This window comes from Crotalus tigris, unplaced genomic scaffold (genome assembly GCF_016545835.1).
Source record: "Crotalus tigris isolate CLP2741 ecotype Arizona unplaced genomic scaffold, ASM1654583v1 scf7180000020608.1315917, whole genome shotgun sequence".
Classification (NCBI taxonomy): Eukaryota; Metazoa; Chordata; class Lepidosauria; order Squamata; family Viperidae; genus Crotalus; species Crotalus tigris.
In genome coordinates this window covers 765,089-781,736 of record NW_024098104.1, presented here as the reverse complement: position 1 = coordinate 781,736, position 16,648 = coordinate 765,089, and the positions used below count along the sequence as shown (strand labels likewise).

The 16,648-nt window shown below is 49.1% G+C and overlaps 1 protein-coding gene across 3 annotated transcripts in view; it reads left to right on the top strand.

The window, feature by feature from the left end:
• The window catches only part of CACNA1H (calcium voltage-gated channel subunit alpha1 H), a 125,448-nt gene extending 108,800 nt beyond the window's left edge, over positions 1-16,648 (top strand). The window contains exons 25-35 of one of the 3 annotated variants that reach the window (XM_039367924.1): positions 239-452; positions 6,701-6,852; positions 7,195-7,304; positions 7,460-7,593; positions 8,125-8,195; positions 10,566-10,644; positions 11,037-11,158; positions 11,866-12,165; positions 12,432-12,618; positions 12,939-13,117; positions 13,979-16,648. In XM_039367924.1, coding sequence (XP_039223858.1) covers positions 239-452; positions 6,701-6,852; positions 7,195-7,304; positions 7,460-7,593; positions 8,125-8,195; positions 10,566-10,644; positions 11,037-11,158; positions 11,866-12,165; positions 12,432-12,618; positions 12,939-13,117; positions 13,979-15,145 — 2,715 coding nt within the window. In that variant the 3' untranslated portion in view covers positions 15,146-16,648. Of the gene's footprint in view, positions 1-238; positions 453-6,700; positions 6,853-7,194; positions 7,305-7,459; positions 7,594-8,124; positions 8,196-10,565; positions 10,645-11,036; positions 11,159-11,865; positions 12,166-12,431; positions 13,118-13,978 lie in introns of those variants that run through there. The other 2 variants (XM_039367925.1, XM_039367926.1) reach the window with 2 other exon arrangements.

Here is a 16,648-nt window from a genome sequence, read left to right as displayed (position 1 = left end):
ACGGGGGCATCCTGGCTATATATTCCACGGGAGAGGGAGTAAGCTGGTCAAGATGCCAACTTCTTTAGGAAGCTTCAGCCTCAACCTTTAGAGATCAAAGGGTTGCCTCTCCCTGGACCTTGGCGGCCACTCATCTTGAGGGTGGGCTCCATCTCCATTGTGCTCATACGCCATTGTTCCTTGTCTCCCCACCCCCCATCTCTCCCCTCTTCCTGCTGCCTTTTGGCCGCCTCGCCAGCCCAGCCGGAACCATAACCTCTGGATGCTTCTCTACTTCATTTCCTTCCTCCTCATCGTCAGCTTCTTTGTGCTCAACATGTTCGTCGGGGTGGTGGTGGAGAACTTCCACAAGTGTCGGCAGCACCAGGAAGCCGAGGAGGCCCGGCGACGCGAAGAGAAACGGCTGCGGCGTCTGGAGAAAAAGCGCAGGAGTAAGGCGATATACATGTCTGGTCGGTAGACAGCAGTACAATCACAATCTTTCTGAGACTTGCCTGCTCCCAACGCCCATCTCGACCTTCCTCCTTATTGCCTGGTCTCCTTCGGGTTGGTGATGGGACCCAAAAAACCCTTTTTCCTTTCCATCTTTGGAGATGCTTTAAGAGCCAGAAGGCAGCTCATCCTTTCTTCTTTGATGCACGAGGCTCAGCTCCATCACGTTCCTCTTTTAACATCCCTGCTCAGCATGGATAGGAAAATGAGCACGGTTCCCCTAAGCAGGTATTGGGTGCAAGTTTCTTCTGAGAAGTCCTTGGTGCTCTCTGAGCGTGCTGGTTTTCTTACAGACGTTTCATTACCCAAACTAGGTAACATCATCAGTGTTATTCAATGGTTACCTAGTTTGGCTAGTGAAACATCTGCAAGAAAACAACCAAGCTCAAAGAGCACAAAGGACCCTTCAGTCCTCCTCCTCCTCCTCCTCCTCCTCCTCCTCCTCCTCCTCCTCCTCCCAACAAATCTCACTCTCTTCTAGCACTGATGATGTGACCTAGTTGGGTCATGAAATGTCTGCAAGAAATCCACCAAGCTCAGAGGACACCAAGGACCCCTCATTTCAACCCTGAGCTGCAAATATTCTCCTGTACTAGTTTCTTCAGAACCAGACAGATTTGAGCTCTGAAGTGTCTGGGCTCTACTTCTATTGCTTGGCCCTGAGAGTTTGATCCCAAAGAAGGCTGCCATTTTGGAGGTGACCCCCCCCTCCTTCCCTCTCTGTTGCCATTCGCAATGGAGGGGTGGAGGAGAATGGGGGCACCACCGATAGGCTGAAGCTTATGAGTGAAATAGAACCCAGCCACCATTCCAGGGTGGCAAATAGTTCTTGGAAGAACAAAGTCTAAACATTAATATACATCTGGAAAAGAATTATAGGTGGGGGACCATGCAGAAAGTTTGGCCTGAACACCTGGAATTCAGAATATTAAGATAGAAGGTTTGTACAGACATCATCACTTAGAGTGGACTTTACAGACTAGACAGACCAACGTCTGATGTGAAATAAGTCCTAAAGCAGGGAGGATATCTGAGTCCTATAGGACCCAGTTATGTCCAATCAAAGCCCTAACTGTGGTACTTGTAAAACCACTGAGCAGAAGACTCCCTTCTCCCTCTCCACAAGCAGGTTTAAGGGGCTCCTAGGAGATCTTGTTTTCCCAGAGCACCCAAGAAACACTCACTGCATGGGAACCATAACTTTGGGGGTCTCTAAGGAGCAAGCATCCCTATTTCTGAGGCCTGGCTTTTGATGCTCTGCTGGAACCCCCAAATCACCAACAACTGAAGATAAAGTTTGATCACCTGGTTTTGCTTTGGGTCTGAAGATAATTTCAGCTACTTTCATTCCCCCCCCCCCCGCAGCTTAAAGCATCACCAAAGGGTTTCAGGGAAAAAGTGGCTGCAAATTTCTTGGAGGACTTTGGCACAAGGGCCCTGCATGCCCCACGAGAGACGCATGTGGAAAACCACCAGAAGGGAAGGAATGAGGAGGCCTCCCCTTTTCAAGGGCAGGAAACGAGTTCCCCTCAATGGAGTCCATTAAAAGAGATGCACGTTCAGCCTGCAAAAGATTTTCTCAGTCGGAATGTGGCCTCCAGTCAGGTTTCTGCACAGAGTCGAGGCAGAAACCTAATCATATTTTGAAATGTTTTTTTTCTTCCCATTTCAACAGTGCACTGAACAGAAAAATAGAGGTTTTGTGCTACCTGCCCAAGGGGCTTAAGAATTGATATGCCACAGAGAGGAAAGTCAAGAAGGGAAACGATATTAGAATTGGATGGCAGGAGCATTTAATAGAAAAAAGAAGCAACAGTGGGAAAAATATGTTGGTTGAAAGAAGACCAGAAGATGGTTAGTTGTAGGAGAAGCAGCTCAGACATTCAGGAGAAGTTGGGCGAAGCCAGAGAAATTAAGGTTGTGAGGGAAGATCTTGAGATGGGAAGGCTCTGTAGCTCAACAGAAAACCCTCTTGGCATGCAAGAAGTTTTAGGACTTATCTCCTGAGGTTCCAAGAAGGACTGGGAAAGAATGTTAAACTGGAAGCCAGGACACCTATAGCAACATAGGCTCTGTTAACTGAGATAGGTCAAGGGCCCATCTAGAAGAAGGCAGGTTCTTGGTTCTGCTTTCATTCAAGGGATTAGGATGTATATATGTTCAAAAAGAAAATAGGTGGACTCAGAAAGATCTGATGTGTGGCTGACACTTTGTAGCTTCTGTGTGGCTTGGTGGGGTGTGTCTGTGAGTGACCAGAGGTTGAGACAAGGGTGCTCCTTGCCAGTGATGGCAACAGGCCAAGGGGCTGGTTAGAGGGCCAGGCTGGAGTGTTAGAGTGTCCAAACTTGGCGCAACTTTAAGACTTGTGGACTTCAACTCCCAGAATTCCTCAACCAGCTATGTTGAAGTTCACAAGTCTTAGAGTTGTCAAGTTTGGAGAGCCCGCTGTTAGAGGATAAGGAATTCCAGGGAGGGAGGGAATGCAACCCTGCAGGATAGCCTTGCAGGGCAGGGATTGGACCAAGTGACATAATTACAGATTTGAGGGTGGGCAGGACTGGAGATTGATGGGTCCAAAGCCCCCCAGTGGCCTCTGTGATTGGGTGGGAGCTGGAACCTCCATCTTTCTGGCAAAAGTCACACATGTCATTGGCTTTTGAAAGCCAAGCAGATAGGAAAGTAGACTGGACCATGGAAGAAGGTCAGAGAAGATCCACTTCTTCCTGCTAACAAGGGATGGCATCTAGAACGCGTGATATAATTTGAGGATATGTTGTATATGACGTGTCCATATTTTCCACCACTCAACGGTGATGAGTAGAAGACCCAGAAGTTTCTAATCACAGGGACACATTCTGTGCCCAAAGAGATGGGTCTGATTCCCAGATGAAATCTTGACCCCAGTTTCTGCCATGACCCCCCATGAGCTTTTGACCCAGCCTTAAGCTTCATAAAACAAAGCAAAGGGGAACAGAAAAGTATTTAGAATAATACGCAGTTTCGGTTTGTTCCCTATTTGTCTGTGCAACAGTGTAAGCATTGGCGTCAATGGGACTGTGCGTTGGTTCTACAACCTCATAATCAAGAGGGGAGTTATGTTCACCAAACAGCTTATGTCACCCCCCCTCCCGGCACCTTCTGTATTCCCCTTCTGCAGTGCATGAGTTGGCATCTCTTCTAATGGACATTGCATGATGGAACATGTGTGATGTGGATGTCATGCTTTTTCCTATGTCGTCAGTGTACTTACAATGTAACATGTTTCCAAGCTGGAACTGCATGTTCCTTCTCCTCACGTGCTGGGGATGTCTCCAGAGCTCCTGCTTGCCTCTGAACTATTTGGGAGATCAACCAAGATCAACCTGATGTTCTTTTTCTTCAGCTTGTGTGTCATGTCTGTGTGTTCTACCTCTGTGCCAGAAGGAGACCACCACTTTGTCATGCATCTCTTTTGAAGCAACAAGTTCACCTGAAGCTGGAACCTATCAACTATCCTGGGCTATAATTCCCCTAATCCTCATCTAGCACTATTGTAGTTCTAGAGATCTGCAGGGCATCACCTCAGGGGGGTTGGCCTTCAGACTATTTTCTGGAAGACCCTGGAGGATCATGTTGATAATTCATCAAGGCTTTCCTTAAGGAGACCAGTGATTGGCTAATGTGATCATTAGAACTGTTCCTCTGAGGGCATCATCTCAGCTCCTGCAAGATAAGAGTGAGCCCCAATAGACTCCTAACACTCAGCAAGAATCACAGTCCAGTATTTCAAAGATAGGAAGTGAATGGATAGTTGTCGACCTGGATGAGTTAGAAAGTAATGAGAGAGATCAAGATCTGGGCGACAGCAAAGGGTCAGAAGATAAAGAAGGATGGGATGAAGACAAGCAGGATATTTGCGCCTAAAGGGCAAAATGAGACGTGTGGAGCATTAGATGCAGCACCACAGAGAGCTCCAGATGAGCCTCTCTTTCCCACAAGATGAGGGGCCAGATAGACTTTCCGAGGTCAAAGAGAGATGGCTCATAGGGACCGATGGATCCAGCATTAGCTCTTCTAGATTACCTGAGACAAAGCTCAGGCAGATGGTTACTGCCATCTAGAAGATGCTCTCTGAGCCTGGAGTTTTCTCTGGTGCACTCGCTCCGAGGCCTTGGCAGTGACCAAGAGACATGCCCCCAGAGCTTGATGTCCAAGCTTCCAACTGAGTTTCACATACATTGCAGTTCTGATCTGGTTAGTGGTCCTGACTGAGTTCAGAGTCCTTTATACTACGCAAGAGCTCAAGGAGAGAAGTCCAGGGCTTCCCAAACCTAGAAAATCTTCACTGTGAGCCAGTGAGCTACTCAGATCGCATCCGAAAAACCAACCCAGCATGTTGTCCATGGAGAGTCTCAGTCATCCAGGTCATAGTTGTTCCAAAGATGCTTTTTCAAAAGGCAACTGAACTTTATTTTTCCTTGAAGACTTTTCGCTTCTCATCCAAGAAGCTTCTTCAGTTCTGACTGAATGGTGGAGGATGGAAGGATTTATTTTCCTTGCAGTCAGACTGAAGAAGCTTTTTGGATGAGAAGTGAAACGTCTTCAAGGAAAAACAAAGTCCAGTTGCTTTTCGAAAAAGCACCTTTGGGAAACTCGGTATATTCTTGGTTGGTTTTCCTTTCCTGGGGAGCAGCCCTTCCCTTTTTGGTCTTCTTTCCATCTTCATATAGTGCGCAAGCAGAGCTCTCACAGCAGTGCTGCTGCTGCTGCTGCTTCAGACCCTCACCCACCCAACCACTCGAGCCCTATTTTTTTTCCTCCCAAAAATCAAAAATCACCCCCTTCCTTCAAGGCACCCCGTTGCTAGGATTAGCCCTGCTCGTTGCATGCTGCCCAACACGTGGCTTCAGGAGCTGCTTTACAGGATTCTTGCCAATTATCCTGAGAGCTCAAAGGCAGCCAGGCAGGAGAGAGAAAACCCTTTTTGCCAGGCTTTCAAACTGCTTGCCTAAGAGACCCTGCTGGAACACACACACACACACACACACACACACACACACACACACACACACTAACTTAAATGTCCTTTTTAGCCATCGATGGAAGGGAGGGATTAATAGCTGAAGGGTTACCAGTCAATTGGGTTCCTTTTGATGTGATTAGTTCCGCTTGCAGATTCCAATCGGCTGGTGTCTTGCATCAGCAAAACGTTTGGCGATGTAACCGTCTCGGCTGGGAGGCATTAAAAGGGTCGAGGGCAGGAAAAAGAGGGTGGCAATGGCTAGGTGGGCCCCTGGAGGAATTAGGAGGCTAACTCCAGCTCACCCGGTCTTTTTTTCCCCTTCTAACAACCAGCTGCCTGCATCTCCCATAATCAAATGGGGACGATCATGCTCACTTGGGCTGAGAATAACAGGCAGAATTCCGGGGTTTTGTGGGGATTTCTAAAAGGTTTGGAAAATGTCCTAAACACCACAATGCTAAGGCCAACAAATCATCTAGACCAGGGGTATCAAAGCTTGGCAACTTCAAGACTTGTGGACTTCAACTCCCAGAATTCCCCCATGCAGCTGGGGAATTCTGGGAATTGAAGTCCACAAGTCTTAAAGTTGCTACATTTGGACACCTCTTATCTTATTAGATTTCTACTTTTCCATTCTTTTGCCAGCTTTCCTCAGTCTGGTGCCTTGAAATGTACTAGATTCATCCCCCATAATCCTTGTTGGCTGGGAATTGTGGGCACTAAACCCCAATGTCCCTGGAGAGCACCAGCTTGGGGAAAGCTGTGTGGTCCTCATCCCTGAAGGAGAATGGAGTTGATCCATTGCTGGCTTGTTATGATCTATCATCTCTCTGCCCCACCTCTTATTTTAAAGACCCCCCTGAGGATTTGCTCTCTTCAGATACCCCAATAATCCCACCCACATAGCAGCTTTGGGAAAGGCAGGATCCCAGCCTTTTAAGAAGAGAGTTCCCTGAGCTTGAAAACCTTCAGCTCACCTCCAAGAATTCTGAAGCGCAGTGGAGTCCCTCTTCGTGTCTCGGTGGACAGAGGAGGAGCATCACAGCGGTTGGGTAGCCTCCACTACAAAACCCACAATCCACAGAGCCATGGACAGCATGCCCATTGGTCAGCTCGCATGGTTTTGCGTGCCAGCATGGCTTGCGTTGGGAAAAGCCGAGGAGGCTGCAGAAGCTGATTTGTCCTTGTTGCGTTTTTTTTCTGCAGAAGCTCAACGACGGCCCTACTATGCCGATTATTCACCTGCTCGAAAATACATCCACTCGCTCTGCACCAGCCATTACCTGGACCTTTTCATCACGTTTATCATTGGCGTCAATGTCATCACAATGTCCATGGAACACTTTGACCAACCCAAGGTACAGCTTCTCTTGAGTCTCCGTAGCCTCGGTGGGGCCCAGGACTGGCACCCAGGTGGGCAATTCAGAGGCAGGCTAGGAGGGACCGCTCAGTCCTGGGGGCTGTCAGCCAAGGGCCGAAGGCCAGGAGCTTCTTATAGCTTCTTTGGAAGACAGGAAGGAAAGTCCTGGATGGATCCTGGTGGAGCTTCCAGGTGAAGGGCAGGGCAGCTGATTATTTGTCCAGAGGTCCCATGACATGCTTACATCTGCTAACTGCTATTGGAGACCCCACCCCTCAACTCCTTTTGCACAGTCATCAAAGGACCCTAACAAGCAACCCCCTCCTGTGTTTCCTTGCAGTCTCTAGAAGAAGCCCTGAAATATTGCAACTACTTGTTCACCTTCGTCTTTGTGGTCGAAGCCATCTTGAAACTGGTGGCCTTTGGCTTCCGGAGGTTCTTCAAGGACAGGTGGGAGATTTTCTTCTGGGCTTGTTCTGGTTATTTGGGGAAGGGGTGGTGGTGGTGTCATTGTGGAAAGGATGGTGGTGGTGTCACAACATTGCAGGCTGCTGAATTAGCTCAGCCACTGTGCCTTGCCTTACTCCTGCTCCTACTCCTTGTAGGTGGAACCAGCTGGATCTGGCCATCGTCCTGCTGTCCATCATGGGGATTACTCTGGAGGAGATAGAAATGAACGCCGCGCTCCCCATCAACCCCACCATTATCCGCATCATGAGGGTGCTCAGGATTGCTAGAGGTGAGGGGCTTCTCCGAGCGAGGGTCTTTGGCACCATTTCCTTCGCCCTCCTATATCCGGGTGGTCCTCAGTTGACAAGCATTTGTTTAGCAACCATTCAAAGTTACAACAGCACTGAAAAAGGTGACTTACAACTGGCCCCCACATTTGGGACCTTGCAGCATCCCCAGGGTCATGGGACCGAATCTTGGGTGCTTGGCAACCGGCATGTATGGTTAACCATGTAGCATCCCCAGATCGTGCTACAATGATCTTCCCAGTCAGCCTCTCTCAAGCAAAATTGAGGGGAAGCCATTTTGCATCTAAGCGTACTCAGGCACTCCGAATCCGTTGGCAATGCCCATTTTCGCTGTCCAAATTCATGGAGACCTAATTCTAACCTTAGCTGGGTTTGCCCCTCAGTGGGATTTTCCCATGTATTTTACCAGGAAAGCAAAATCAGCACCCTCCGAAGCGTAGCAATGTGCTAAGAATCCGTTGGCGATGCCCATTTTGCTCTCCAAGTTCATGGAGATTTCCTTTGCTTTCCAGTGCTGAAGCTACTGAAAATGGCCACGGGGATGCGGGCCTTGCTGGACACGGTGGTTCAAGCCCTTCCCCAGGTAAACCTGGAACTGTGCAGATGTTGATTTTCCTTTCTATTTTAAGCACCCAATATTTTCCTCCTCCTGATATATTTTCAACTCCCATGCCTCCAGCTTCCCAAAAATGTTCATTTTTGTCTCGCCCCAAGAGGAAAGAAAAATTACATGCCCAGAGGGACATTTTCAAACATCATTTCCCAATTGCATTGAGGACAATATTTCCAGCAGCTCGAAATGTTGTCCTCCTCTTGCTTTTTCTGTTTTTTTTTAAACTCAGCACTTGAGATAACGAGTCCATGACTTTGAGTCCACAAGTCCTAAAGCTTTTCTCAAAGCTTTTTCACACCGACGTCAATGAAAGTCAGGCTAGGCTCGCCCCTCGGTTCTGTCTCTGCAATGTCACAGAATAGGTGTTCTCATGGCATGAAATACCAGATCGCCTTGACACTCTGTCCATGCCTCTGGAGAGAGGAGAGAGTCTTCCTAATGCTCTGAACCTCCACGGTGGGAACAAGGCAAAACCCACAGCCAGAAGATGCTCTCAGATGCACATTAGCTGGTGGTCAGCCAGGCAAGGCATCTCTCTCTCTCTCTCTCTCTCTCTCTCACACACACACACACACACACCTGCCATGGAGGAGCAGGAAGAGGGTCTGACTTTTGCCTCCCCAAAAAAGTGTTCTGGGGAAAGGGGCTCGGCACAAGCCTGTATCAAAAGCTCACGCAGTCAGATTGGGGGTGACAAGGGAAGGATCATCTGGGGACAAAAACAGGCAGGAGAAACTCTGCCCTCCCTCTGGAATACATTTGCAGGCTGCCCACATGCTGGAGAGATCGTGGAGCGTATGTGGGACAGGGATGAGAAAAAATGCTGGTAGATTCTCTCCTCCCCCTCCAAAAATAAAAAATAAAAATTCAATGCTTCCGTCAATTGAAACACTGCCCTCTCTGATCCCCACCGCCACCACTGCTCACCCACTCGTCATTCCTCTTTCCTTTTTTGGACAAGGCCTCTCTGCACATCTGGCCTGCCCCATAGCTCTGTGCTGAGGGGGAGCAGCTGAGGCTTTCCGGGGAAATGGGATTTTCCCAAGGGTTAACCGCTCAGGCGCTGGCCTGGGAAAATCAGTGTTTCTATAGCCCTGTAAATTCAGCTGCAAGGCTACTGTGTAAGTTGACTGCAAGCAATTGTCAGGTCTGCTTAAAATCCAGCTGGGGAGCAGCGTCTACCCCTTTTCCCGCCTGCTACACCACAGGAACTGGGGGTGCAGGGGGGGCAAGGCTGCATAAGCTTCTCTCCCCTAAACCTTTGCTGAAAGGCAGTTGGAGAGGTGGCAGATCTGGGGGACTCTGGGCAGGCAGTTCTCCAAGAGCTCCTGAGTCCTTGAAATGCACTTAGGATTTTCCACCAGGTGGGCTCACCCATCCCTAACCTGAAGCTTGGAGAAGAGACTTGGCCCCTCTTGATATCCCCCAAAAGCAAAGGGATATGTTCCCCAGGCTGGACCTCACTGTAATTTGGCCACCTTAGCAGAAGGAAAGCGCTGTTTCCTGAAGTGCCTTGGTGTCCTTATTAAGCCTTGACATTGTCAAGTTGTCATCCCTCAGAACCACCACTTCTGCTTTCAGGCACTTGTCTGCAGAGCACCAAGGAAGAGCTGATAATTATTTATTATGGGATAAAGTCCACTTGCCTGTGGCTTTGGAATATCAAGCAACAAGGGGAAGGAGAACCAATAAAGGAGACAATCTGTAGCTCAGGGTTGACACGAAGGGTCCTTGGTGTTCTCTGAGCTTGGTAGTTTTTCTGCCCCCAAGACTTTACTCCAACTTCTCCAGGGCTCTCTTTGCCAGTGTAAGCTCTGGGAATTCCCTCTGAGGCTGCAACCCAGCTGGAGAAGCCCATCAGAACAGATCAATGTCAATGTTCAAACCTCAGAAAACAGCCAAGGGGCAAAGTTTCTTCTCTGTAGATCCAGTCCAGTTTCACCTAGTGGTTGACCACGGATGTCCTTCACACTCAGGTTCTGTTGAAGGTGGCCCAAATAGACAGAGCACATCCTTCTAATATTACAGATCTTTACAAGCTTTGGGAAGACATCCAAGCTGGTTAATCACCATATAAATGTAGTTTGAGCTCTTGCTTTCACTTAGTGAAGATCTGGCTTCTTCTCCAAAAAATTCAGTGGATGTAGGATGCAAGGACACCTTCACTCCCCCAGTTGTGTTTATATGAATCATTGTCCATCATCCCTAGCTGCCCAGGGGACACCAGGTTGAGGAAAGCTCCACTGATTCTCGCTAAGGCAAGAAATCCCATCTAAGCAAGATAAAAATCCTTCTATGATATCAGCTTACTTCTGACTTTTTGACAATCTCCTTTTCTAGGTGGGGAACCTCGGCCTGCTATTTATGCTTCTTTTTTTCATCTACGCTGCTCTGGGGGTAGAATTATTTGGGAAGTTAGGTGAGTCATCTTCTCCTTTTTCTGTTGCTTGGTGACCCTGTTAATATGCCAGGAGGACTTTCCAGAGATCATTCTATCTCTGCTGAAAGGGAAGAACATAGCCAGATGTTCCTATGGCTTGCATAAGATGAGAGAACCCCAGCCTTGCCCACTGTCCAGTTCAACTAAGTTCCCACCAGTGACCAGGCAACCTGGCAAGGGGGATGCCAGAATCTGGTGGGTACCTCCAGAGAAGCAGGGGAAGGTGAGACTGAATTCCAGGGGAGTAAATGAAGAGGAGAGGAGAAGGTATTACTCAGAAAACAGAACACTGGGAGTCAGATGATGGAACACTTAGGTAGCTCCAAACCATCATTGTAGCTAAAAGTGGACTCATCCTTGCTCTTTTGTAGACTGCAGTGAGGAGAATCCTTGTGAAGGCCTAAGTCGGCATGCTACCTTCAACAACTTTGGAATGGCCTTCCTCACGCTCTTTAGGGTATCAACAGGGGACAACTGGAATGGGATCATGAAGGTAAGGCCTCCACATCACTTTCTTACCCATGGCTGTACTTTGAGTTTGACGTCAGTCTGAGACATAGTTTGGGTTGACAATGGCATTCATCTCCAGCAATGCCCAAGTAGGTACAGAAGACTCAAGGCCACCCTGCTCTACCAGTTTCATGTATTATTCGCCTAGAATAAAAGCCAATCAAAACCAAAACACAGAATATGATCCCAAATAGATGCATAAAAATATGCTTCATTGAAAGAAGGAAAAATTGTCCTCTGCCTCTCATCAACATTTTTTGGTGGTGACCTGGTGAGATTGATGGGCAAGTCAATTCTGAGGAAAAGTAAGGCTTTACACAAGGTAGAATTAATCTGTGGAAGTCTCTATTTAGTGAGGACCACCAGTTGGGAATTAGAAAATCCATAGAGGAGAAGAAGTCATTCATTGGCCATTCACCATAATAGCCAGAAGTGCATAGAGATGCCATTAAGGTTGCTATGAGTTTGGGGAAAGCTTCTGCATCCATTTTACCCATATTAGTTCCCAAAGACTGCTAGTTGGCCATCACAGGATGTATGGACCTTTAGTTCTATTATTGCCCAGTGAAACTCCATGTTTGCTCATCTCTAAATGCTGAATCTTTGGGAGAAAACTTAGGAGGACATTAAGATTTCTTCCCAATTGACCCATCCAACTGAACTAACTTTGCTTTCACGTCCCTCTTCCAGGACACTCTCCGGGAATGTCACAAGGATGACAAGCACTGCCTCAGCTATCTGCCTCTCATCTCCCCTATTTACTTCGTCACCTTCGTCCTCATCGCCCAGTTCGTCCTGGTCAACGTGGTGGTGGCCGTCCTGATGAAGCACTTAGAGGAAAGCAACAAGGAGGCGAAGGAAGATGCTGAGATGGATGCCGAAATTGAGCTGGAGATGTCCAGAGGGGTCGGCACGCCAGAAAGGACCATGGATGGGAGACAGACCTCTTCCAAGGGGGGTTCACCCGTGCTGGTGAAGCATAAAGCCATGGTAAAAAGCTAGAGGAGACTGAAGAAGCTTCCCACCCCAGGCATGGCAAGGAAGGGAGTTTAGCTTATCTGGGGTCATATCTATGTGCTCCCCCCCATCCCCTCCCCCAGAAGCCTTCTGGGTTTTAAACAAGTCAAGCAAAAGAAGCTGTCTTCCATTCATTCTCATCCAGAAAGGCAGTTTGCTCAAATATCTCAAAGTTGCCAAGAATGACCAGCTCCCAATTTCCTCCCAAATTCTCAGCCTTCTTTCCTGCTGACTTGCAGGGAGCTTCTGCTGCTGCCGTCGGCATTCGGGAGCCCCAGAACCTTCTGACTCTTCGCAAGATCTCAGTGGCAAGGATGCATTCGCTGCCCAACGACAGTTACATGTTCCGTCCTGTGATGCCCGCCAAGCTTCCTTTCCCGCTCCATGAAGGGGAGCTAGAAGCCTTCTCCTACAAGTCACCTCGAGGTAAGGCATCAGGATCTGGGCCTGCTGAGCTCTGCCAACAGTTGTTGTTGTGTCTAAACAACTTCCAAGGTAAGAAGTCCAGTGCTGTAGCATGGCTCACTTTTGAGGATAAAAGTGCAGACGCGTTATGGAGACGCAAAGAACTGCTTTATATTTTCCACCAAAATGCAAACATTCTCTCTGGAATGAGGTCCTCCCCCAGTCTGGAAGAGCCAAAAGGTCACCAGAGGAAACAGACGCTTCCATCAGACATTTGTTCAGCTTTGAATGAAAGAAAGAGAAGAAATTCTGAGGAATAATCTCCTTCTTTGTTCTTCCAGGGTCCATCACGTCCATCCGTTCTCAGCCACTGGTCACTTCTTCATCTCTGAGGATCCCACAGTTGGCCTTCCGCCCCACAACACCCCCTCCTAGCCACAACATGGGAGCTCCATGGAAGCTTCTACCCCCTCACCCTGCCCCTCGCACCCCCAGTTTCAACAGACTGCTGTGTAGACAGGTCAGCTTCCTGGTCTCAGGTGGACTTTAGCGGGGTGGGAGGGCAGGGAGGAGGCAGAAAGAGGCTTGATAGCTGATGGACAGGGACAGGAAATGTCTTCAGGGCCAGGAAGGGCAGAGAAAACAGCTTGCCTTCAGAAGTCATGGGTGCTCCATCACTGGAGGTTTTCCAGAAGACAGTGGATAGCTGCTCATCTGGAGTGATCTAGGGTCTCCTGCTTGAGCAGGGGGTTGGACTAGAAGACCTCCAAGGTCCCTTTGAGCTCTATTCTGATTGAGACCAAAAGGAGTCAAGGGCTGTAGAGCAGAGACAGTACAGGAGGAAGCCCAGAGGTCAGGACAGAGATTAAATGAGATGCAGATGCTTCTGATATGTCCCCAGCCTATGTTCTCTGTCTGGAACCAGCCCCTTGTCATTTGTTCCCATATTGCTCCTGCTGAGTCAGCAGACCCTCAACTGGTAGACTACTGACTCCTGAGGCAGCCAATGCTAGATCGGGCCCCTCGGCCTCTGGCTCTTCCACATCACAAGAGGCAATGCCACCATGATGCTCTCATCCTATGAAGATGGAGCTTTGCATGTTCAACAAGGCAGAGTGCTTGGGCCAACTGCTTTGCAGACATCTGCAGGTGGGTTCAGAGAAGCCGTTTCCAGGAAAGTGGCCTTTCCCGGGGGAAGGCCCAGCTCACCTTTGACCGATCTGCTCTCCCCTAGATTTCCATGTTAACTCACACTTCAGGGAGAAGCCCCAGAGAAGACAGGACCATGAACCCCAACTGTCGCAAAACATGGAACCGTTCTTCGATGCGTGTGGCCTCCTTGCGTGGGAAATACTTATTTTCTTATCTCTTCGTTTTGCAGGAGGCCGTCCGGAAAGACTCGTTGGATAGCTCAGCTGTGGAGTCAAAGCAGTGTGTCCAGGCTGAGATGCGTGAAAACCCACCCCTGAAAAAGTTGTCCCACAGTATTTTGGGGGCCCCTCAGCCTCCCCCGGCCCCCACATCCCTCCCAGGCAGTCCTCCCCTTCCCCACCCCTCCCCTTCTCACCCTTCAAGCATCCACACCCACAAGGACACCTTCAGCCAGCACAACATCTCAAATAGGAGGTCCACCCACGGTAGCCTCCTAGACACCTCCCTCTTTGAGTCCTCCGATCTGGCAGACGAAGAGGTCCGCCACATCAACAGCTCTGCACGGGATTGGAGGGCACAGCTGGAGAGCCAGGACTGCTCTGACTCCCCTTTTGCCTCTCCGGCGCCATCCCCTGTCCCCTTCAGGAACTGCAGCACAACCAGCTTGACGATGGGGAAGGGCAAGGAGAAGGACCTGAAGAAGTTCTACAGCGTGGACACCCGGGGGTTCTTGGCCAAGCCGCTGTGGGCCGATGACCAGCGACGGCACTCCATTGAGATCTGCCCCTCGGTCGACCACAGGGCTCATGGCTTCACAGACACTTCTGAAAGGAGGAGGCTGCCTCTCCAGGTCCAGTTGGAGTCCGAGTACCTGCACGGCCTCCGGAGGAAGAAGAAAATGAGCCCCCCCTGCATTTCTATTGACCCTCCCATGGAGGAAGAAAGCAGCACCACCACAACACGCACCAAGGCCTCTGAGAACAGCCTGCTGAGGCGGAGAACGCCCTCTTGCGAATCCACAGCCTACAGGGACACCTTGGAGCTGGCTGAGGGTCAGCCTGGAGAACCAGCCTGCAAGGCAGACCGCTGGGCACCCCCAGCCTGCCGAGGGGAGCACTTAACCATCCCAAGCTTCTCCTATGAACCGATGGACCCCGGTTCCATGGGTGAGCCCTGCAAACGCCTCTTGGAGAGTAGCCAAGCTTCAGACCGTTCTGTGGATTCCACCCCGGAGGGTCCAGAGCTGCAGCCAACAGACCCTTTGGAGACTCACAGCAACCCCTCTGAGACAAACCAAGAAGAACTTGGGGGGGCGAGGAAGTGTCCCCTCCCACAGTACGGACAGGTTCCAGGGACCCCAACCACCACAGAAGAGGTTGTGGACGAGCCGGTATAGCTTCCAAGGGGGGTGGTCTTTGGTGAACTTTAAGGGCTTTGCCACCACATGTGGCTTCGGAGAGGAGAACAGGTTGGAAAGCCGCCCTCTCCATGGTTGATGCTTACCCCCCCCCCAAAACCCGTGGTTTCTCCTCGCTGCGAAGGTCCGGTTGCTTTAGAAACAGAACCAAAGTCCCAGAGAAACTCAAAGCGTCCCAAGAGTTTCGGGGGTAACCGGAAGGAATCAGATTTCCTTCCCGCCCAGCACAAGGAGAAGCTGTTCCAGTGTTCCTCTTCCTCCCTCTTCCTCCCCCTCCCCCTCACCCAGTGTGGCCTCGGACCCCTCGATGGGGGTTGTAGACCTTTCTTTTATCTTTTTTAAAGGCAACCCGTGGCTGGGTCAGAAAAACCTCTTTTCTGGCTTTTTTTTCCGAAAGGGCACCTTTTCTTATTGCACGAAAAGCGGTCGCGGGAAGCGCACGTGACCAGGCAGAAGCGAGTTGTATATTGTTCTGTATATCAGCAGTTACTATAAATAGAAAACCATGTATTTGAGATTTTTTTAAAAAAAGAAATGAAAGAAACACACACCACAGGCAGACACACCTTGACACACACGCCCATAAAAGCCCCCAAGGAAGTCCTTCATCAAATGCAGAGTTTTGCAGAAAACCCGCCCATCAGGAGGAGCCCAGAGATGTCAGAGGCGCTGAGCGCCCTTAACTCAACCAAGTCACTCCATCGTGTGCCACAACCACAGTCCATTCTGAAGACCAGTGAATTCGCTCTTCGTGTCCATTTTTCCGTCCCTAGGAGCGAGGGCATCCCAGCTTGGCAATTTTAAGACCTATGACTTCAACTCCCAGAATTGCACAGTCCCCAGGTTTTAAAGTGGTCAAAGTTGGAGGGACCCTAACCCTACCAATTCCAGCTGGATTAGGCTTCCCATAGGAGGGTGAATCGATTCATTTAATTTCATGTGTGCGTTCACATCTGACCCTCAGTGGAGTGATGTCCTCGTGGATTCGATGCAGACACTTCACCATATTCACTGTCCTCTTTCGGTTTGGCTCCATCCCCTCATTCTCCTTCGCTGCCCCCCACTTCATGCCTTGCCAACTTTCTTCTGGTCCTCCTTGCTCCAGAAAATGGGGGGGGGGAATACCAAAACCACTACTGAATTGTAGCCAGTGCAATAACAATTAAGTTATTAATTCTTCTTATGGGTAAAAGAATCTCTCTTTTTTATGACGATTATGAATAATAATTATAATAATAATATTTTACATATACTCAAGCGATGTTGTATTTTCCCCCTTCCCCCCCCTCTGTTTTCCTATGGAATTCAGGTGAAATGTTGCAATAATCCGAACTTTAAAAGTGCACAATGAAAACTAAAGAAGGAAATTTCCAAAGTCAGCAGGAAAAGAGGGAAAAAAAACCAAATAAATAGTAAATTATTTAAAAGTTTCAATTTTGTTTGTGGCGTGCAGGGGTCAATTAAATCCTAAAGAGCTCCAAT